We start from the raw sequence: 7400 nt of genomic DNA, 5'->3' as shown, positions 1-7400 counted from the left end.
ACTGAGTTACCGCCATGTGATTGGCTGATTAGAAATTAAGTGTTAACGAGCAGTTGGACAGGTGTACCTAATAAAGTGGCCAGTGAGTGTATATCAGCTGTAGCAGCATCATATGAATTCTGGCATTTTTACACACAGTCCACCAGGATGCGCCAACACAAAAGTCAGAGACTTCACATGAGATTTSRVYMDTCTTGTGGGGGAAAAGCAGATTACTTCCTACTCGCGAGCACACCCTCTGGTGGGGAAACTTTTTTCAGGGATACAAACTTTTTCAGAACACCGGTAGACGGCCGCCATTACAGACGAACATGTGTTTGTTGTTGTTCCAGGAGCGGCTCGGTCACACGCTAATGTCATTGGTTTGTTATCATTACTAAGGTGCAGGAATACTCCCCCGCCCCCCTTTTTTTTTCACATCATGTCGCCTGCCTGGATCTGTTATCTCACTCTGAAGCACGGAGGAGAGTCAGAGGTAAGCTCGTTTCAACTGCTTTTTACGAAGCGGTCTCATTTCCAGACTCAATAATTTTGTGAATGAAGCCAATATTTCAGTTAAAATACATAAGTAAAAATATTTATCCGAGTATAGTACTACCCCCCCAACTTTATGGATGATTGTATGGATTTAATTTTACGTATTATACTTGAATAAATACGGTAGTAGATTCTCAACAACAAACACTTCACAAAGTGTCACTAACATAATTAATTTTCAAGAGGCCAAGCTTCAGCTTCTTATTTCACCATAATCTATAGGACAGGAAAATGTGAGAGGCGGGCAGGTGGGAGTCTGACAGCCTCTGTGTGAAAAGATTCTTTTAGCAGCTCTCTGCAAAGACCCCCTCCGAGAAAGTAGATACAGAAGTGTGAAAAATACCAAGCAGAAAACAGAAGAAATACTTGGCGGCATTCTGATAGGTCTGCAGAGGCAGATGTACACAAATGCTGGTATACCTATACCGCTGAGGACAACACAAATGCATAATGATCACACAAAATCCCCCTGTGCACGTATAACGCGTGAGTACAAAAGCTCAAACACACACACACACATGCATGCAGCCTAATAAAAGTGTGGCGAAGGCTTAGCAATAAATAGGCTCTGAATTTCATATTCATGAATTCACAAACTCTAAGCCTATCAGCTCGAGCAACAAAGGCAATCCGTTCCCCTGCTCCCTTTAACTCACTCACCTTCCTGCAGGTACATGACAGCTTGTGAGTAGTTCTGCAGAGCATGGTGTGTTCTCCCCAGGCTGCCATAGGCCAGTGTCTTGGCAGCCAAGTCATTAGTCTGAGCCGCCACACTCAGGTGCTGTTCTTGAAACACAACCGCTCGCTCGTAGTTTCCAAGTGACTCGTAGGTAAGGCCCAGGTTCCCATAAGCGCGAGCCTGTCGTGTGGCGCTGCCTGCTTCCTCCGCAATCTCCAGGTCACTTTGGTGGCATCGCAGGGCTGTCTCGTACTCCCCCATAGCTTGGTACACAGCTCCCAAACCACAGCTGGCGTCACCCTCTAGTAGTCTGTCCTGCGTGTCACGGGCGATGGCTAGTTGGCGCTCCAGGCAAGAAATGGCCTGCTCGTAATTGCCTAATTGGCTGTGGAGTGCACCGAGCTCACCGTAGGCCTGAGCCTTGCCTCCGCACTCGCCTAGCTCATGTGCCACAACAAGCCGCTTTTCAAAACATACTAGCGACTGCTGAAGGTTTCCCATGGCCCTGGAAATGAAAACAAAAAGCCATTAAGCAGGATAAAAAAAACAATAAGACCACCTACCTTCATTAGTATTTTCTGTGGATGAATATGAAATAAATTTAAATCTAAATCCACAACTCTTAAATAAACAGCTACTTTTTTAAATCAAAGAACCACATTATTAATGTGGACATATGCTTTTAAACTCTTGCTTTATGAGCCTGAGTCTGTCTCAAAGCAAGAGGAGAATGAAGACGATGAAATTGTAGTTGGTAAGTCTAGACCAGAAAGAATTTGACATAATAGTTCAGAAAATGTCATAAAACAATAAAGTAAACTGAATGGGTTGAAAAATATTACCCAAACAGAATATAAATATACCTTTGCAGAACCCAAAGAGACTGAATTCAACTTTCTCCTAGAGACTCCAAGTATCCAACAAAATGCATTTTGGGGCTAAAAAAGTGGATTTTGCATGATATGGCCCTTTTGAAAGACAATGAGGTGTTCATATAGCAGGGAGAATCAAAGACAAGTAAAGATCTGGCAGTGGAATAAATGTCTCCTGGTCTGTCTCAAATTGAAGTGCTTTTGTTGACTAACACCATTTGCTAACCTTTAATATGGTACAGGGATCCCTCCTCCCATCTGAACATTTTATTCACCTTCACAAATTTCAAACAGACTTTATTCACATTCTCAGACACATCGTCACTTGCTGTGTACCGGTTCAAATGGAGCATTACAAGAATAAAAGCCTTCAGCCTAATTAATGGTGTGTGATAATGTATTTTCTTGACTAAGAACTGCAGAAAGACGAGCGGCATTTGTGTTTGATGTCTATTATTCTCTTCTGAACTCATGCATGGCAAATACAGCTGTGTGTGATTACTTTGGTGCCATGCTCACGGTGAACAATGAGAAGAAAATCACCTTTGAAATGAGCATTTCAGCAAGCTGCCCGTGTTTTATTTTGCATGTACCCAGGTTTTTATCTGCTCTTTAAGGCAAGAAATACAGGAGAAATATAAGGAATAAGAGGCACAAGATGCATGAAGTTGTCCTAAAATAACAACGCTTCTCCCGCTCTCGGACATCTGTGCGCCAAACTACTTTGCATTTATTTAAGATCAAGGCCACTTGGCTACTGCTGACACAGCTAGAACCAGATTCACCATTAAGCATTGCTCGTCAGAAACATGTTTATACCAATGGGGTTTATGACTGTAAGCACATAATATGATAAATTACAACAGAGAAGTTGTGATTACTGATAAAGCTCCAGTATATGCAAGTAGTGTCAAAAACAAACAGTAATTTTAAGTAAGAAAAAAAGAAGCAGTCTTACCTGTGTCCATTGCCTAGGCCTCTGTAGGCTTTCTCCTGGTCTTGCATGCGATTTAGACTCTGTGCTACTGATAAATATTGATCATAGTACTTGATGGCCTCTTCAAAATCTCCTAGAGCCTCATAACAGTCTCCCAGGTTTCCATATGCCCTGCCCCGGTCCATTACTGCTTCATTTCCACTTAGCTGCTGCAGAGTAGCCAGCTGCTGCTCCAGGTACCCAATAGCTTCCTCCATCACTCCCACATTCATTTTTGTGATGCCCATGTTTCCATAAACTTGAGCCTCCACAACAGGATCCTTTAACCTTCGACCCAGTTCTAGCTGCTCCTCGTAGCTCTTGAAAGCCATGGCATATTTTCCGAGGGCCATGTAGACAGCGGCCAAGTGGCCATGGGCTTTGCACTCCCCTGACACATCACCGAGCTCTTGGTAAACCTCTAGCTCCTGGGTGTGGTAGCCGAGGGCTTTGTCATATTTCTGCACAAGTCTGTAGGTGGCTCCGAGAGCAGCATAAGCACAGGCTTCCATCCTACGTTCCTTAACCTGAAACAAGAAAAAGAGGGACACGAGTGAATGATATAAAAACAGATTTCTTTTTCATGCCAAATAGTTTAATTATCTTATTGGCCTCACCTGGTGCGCTAAAGCCAGTTGCTGTTCATAAAACTGAATGGCTCCAGTTACATCTTTTTTACAGACAAATATGTCCCCTAAGTTCCCCAGTGCTCTGAAGCGAGCCTGCGCATTGTTCAGGGACTGGGCCAATGACAGCAAATACTTCTGGCACTCCTCTGCCTTAGCAAAATCTCCAAGGGCCTTAAAAGCCAAACCAAGGTTGCAGTATGCCTTGGCCTGACTTAGTTTGTCATGGAGATCCTTGGCCAGAGCTAGATCCTGCTCGTAGTATTTGACAGCATCCTGGTAGTTGCCCAAGCAGTAGTGAGCATAACCCAAATTGTGACAAACTTTCCCTTCACTCTCCATGTCTTGGAGCTCAGGGGACAGTCTGAGGTACTGCTCGTAGTAGGGCACAGCTTGAGGAAATTCTCCCCGAGAGCAGTGGAAGTTGCCGAGGTTTCCCAGAGCTCGAGCTTCACTCTGTACATCTCTGAGCTCCCGAGCTATGTTGAGGTGGTTCTGGTAATGTTGTAGAGCCCGATCATGAGCACCAAGGGCTTGGTAAGCTACAGCCAGGTTGCCATGAGTGGACGCCTGTGAAGCCCTGTCATTGACCTCCATGGAGATTTGCAGCTCCTGGCGGTGGTAGCGGACAGCTTGGTCAAAGGCTCCAAGGGCATTGTAAGCATTACCCATGTTACCATAAGCCCGACCCTGGGCAGCATAGTCATTCAGCTCCTGAGCAATGGCCAGGTGTGTTTTGTGGAGTTTCAGTGCAGTCTCATAGTCCCCCTTCATCTGGTGGATAATGCCTATGGGAAAGAGAGAGAAACAAATAGGATGATGCTAAAGAGCCACTCAAGGGAAAATTGAAACTGAGTAAAATTCAAGTGCCTTGTCAGCTCTTTGTGTTAAAAACAAGTCATTTGGTTGTTAAAATATGCTCTCTGAGCCATCTGTTCTCTGCTTACACAACACACTCGCCCACAGAATTATGGTCATTAAAATGTAGTGCAATCAAACAGAGTTACTACAACACCAAAATTGACTCTGTTTGATTGCTTAAACACTCTTTGATGACTGTGTCTTCTAGGGATTTTACCAAAATCAACAACTTTTCCGCATGGGTGGAAATAAGTAAGAAAGAACAAGAGAGGAAGACAGTGGAAGTAAAAATGGGGGAGAGTGATAGTAGTGGATGGAAAGCTCTTTAGAAAGAAATGGATACATGCGGAGAAGCTATAAATAATGGAGAAGACAGTGCTTGAACGTTTAATGTCAACCAAAATATTGCACTTTGAAAACTATTGGCTTTACTCCACAAACAGGCCGCCATCTGCCACACACACATTCATTCTCCCACTACCCAAATAAATGTGTGCACACCTTTATATTAATGCACCCTGACAAAAACACAACAGAGAGTAAAGAGACATCACCACATATTTACTGGAGCTCTTCCACCTTCTGAGGTTCATTGTTAATCTCTCTGCGACTCCTTTCTGGAGCCATCACTCAGCTTTAAAAAAAAATACCAATGGTAACGATAATATCAAAGTTTACCAAGAGACTAGACAGCGTGGCTGCTGAGGGATAGACACAGAGAACCCAAAGGCAAGGCAAAAAACTCCATCTTCATCCTTCATACAGAGTGATCATCACTGCTTTGCCACATCAGCGTTGACTAATGGTTCAGTAGGATGTGGGAAACAGCCACTGATGGGACACAAGGGAAGGAAACGATTCTGGAGTCAGAGCGGGTAAAAACTGGGGATGGAGAGGATCATTGTGGCTTGTGGTGAGTATGTGATGGTAACGTTGGAATTAGTTACCACCACGTGTGTTTTCCTATTTATTTCATCCAAAACCTGCCATGATACGGGCCGAACACAGGGTACATAAACACTAGGAATGAAGCCAAACAGACGGCCTATATGCATTTCCATGCTGGCTGAATTAGAAAGCAGTCCAATATGGCCAATGGCAATAGAAAAAATTTTTGGCACAGCTACAGCCTGACACTCTGAACCACATACGTGATTTATAGAAGCCATGTATATATTCATTTACAAAACCGGTGCATACACTTTTTAAATGTAAGACATCTTATATGTCCATAAAATTAGCATCGCAAGTCTTTCAGTCAAGTGCAGAAGAGATGATTAATTTAAACTAAACGTGCCTCAATTGAACGCCTTTGTTGGGGAAACTGTAATCAAAGCCTCCATCTCCTTAATCAAGATGATTATTCAGAATGGAGCAAATACTTGCTGACAAATCATACTCCATCTGCTGTTTCCTTGCTTGCTTGCAGTCTCAGGTTAAAAGTAATACATCCTGAAGTGACACTAATCATCAGGTATTGGCCCTGAAACATTAATATGCTTTAAGTATGACAGAATAGAATAGAAAACAAGAGAGACGCAATATGCTCATAGAGACTTTAGTTTGCAAACGACATAATAAAGACTTGAACAACGTGTCAAATCCATGTTGTTGATGTCTGTGTGCGGTGCAAAAACAGTAGTGGAGATCTAACTGGTTATGGATGGGACAAACATTCCCCACACCTTGGACAAACTCCAACTTTGCCTTTCTTTGGAGTCTGACGATATGTTAAGATTCACAGCAAGCTGCGTGAAGGGACACTGACAGCCACAAAGTCACTCCCAAGGTTATGTTTTCCCCAATGGATGCTGATGTTACTGGGGACATAATGCCTACTGATGTATTACCAGAAAACATGTTCCAGGCTGCAGGCTAAAAACGGATCTGGGACTTTGTGATGGACGCAGGGGTAACGGAGGCAGGTTGAAGGCTGGGGAAGCGTGGCCAGGTTTCAGGTTGAGGCTTGGAAGCTGCTGCCAAAATTGCCATAAGCCTTAGGCAATGCCTGGAGCCACACTTGAGGCAAAAGAAAAAAATTCTATGCCCCCCACAAGGTAAGAGGATTATCAAGCCCTGTGGGAAGAGCATCCTGTAGAACAGTAAATAAAACCATTCCAAACATGACAGTAAATACTGATGCAACCCAAAATTGGGAACTAGAATAGGTGGAAGTAGGGGGTCTAGCTAATAGCATGCAGTCCTAATTAAAATGACCACAAAATATATTAAGTCTTTTAACTTGATCCTTGATTTCATTTAATGTCTGTGGTGTATTTAATTAAAATGTAATCCAAATACACCTCAAGGTTTATTTATTTTCACACAGCTTTAAAACAGCATACAGCAAACATCACTTCCTTCAAATTATTTTACACAGAGATCCATCCAACCACCATGACCAAAGATATTAAAAGTATGACAACGTATTGTCATTTTTCATTACACAGCTGCCTGTACAAACAGGGATAGCCTGCATTGACGGCATGGAGATTTGGTGATGTATTTTGAGTAAATCACTCTGTCATTTCTTCAAGTAAAGAAAATCCAGAATGCTCCTGCCTACAGTTAGCAAACAGGGGTTTCCCTACAATGGTACTGCTGCTGTTGGGGGTGATTATTATCAACACAGCAGAGACGACCAGCCTGAGCTGAACAGATCTAGGTGTACTTCTTAATTATATTTTGGAATAAGACAACATTGCTATTGATTCATGTTTTGGAATGTAAGATGTGTCAGAGAAAAATGTATATTTTTTGTTGCTGTTTTTTTAGAAGAATGCACATTATAACAGGAACCAGTCTCCTTTACACAGCAAATATCAAAACCCAGTTACAGATATATATAT

At 42.7% G+C, this 7400-nt stretch overlaps 1 protein-coding gene across 3 annotated transcripts in view; it reads right to left on the bottom strand.

The window, feature by feature from the left end:
- Window positions 1-7400, bottom strand: part of ttc28 (tetratricopeptide repeat domain 28) — a 253039-nt gene that overhangs the window by 27230 nt on the left and 218409 nt on the right. For all 3 annotated transcript variants that reach the window (XM_014012082.1, XM_014012083.1, XM_014012084.1), the window contains 3 exons: window positions 3682-4478; window positions 3047-3591; window positions 1198-1721 (listed from right to left, as the gene is read on the bottom strand). In XM_014012082.1, coding sequence (XP_013867536.1) covers window positions 1198-1721; window positions 3047-3591; window positions 3682-4478 — 1866 coding nt within the window. The remainder of the gene's footprint in view (window positions 1-1197; window positions 1722-3046; window positions 3592-3681; window positions 4479-7400) is intronic.

Source organism: Austrofundulus limnaeus, unplaced genomic scaffold (assembly GCF_001266775.1).
Source record: "Austrofundulus limnaeus strain Quisiro unplaced genomic scaffold, Austrofundulus_limnaeus-1.0 Scaffold88, whole genome shotgun sequence".
Lineage (NCBI taxonomy): Eukaryota > Metazoa > Chordata > Actinopteri > Cyprinodontiformes > Rivulidae > Austrofundulus > Austrofundulus limnaeus.
This window is presented reverse-complemented; position numbering and strand designations above follow the sequence as displayed.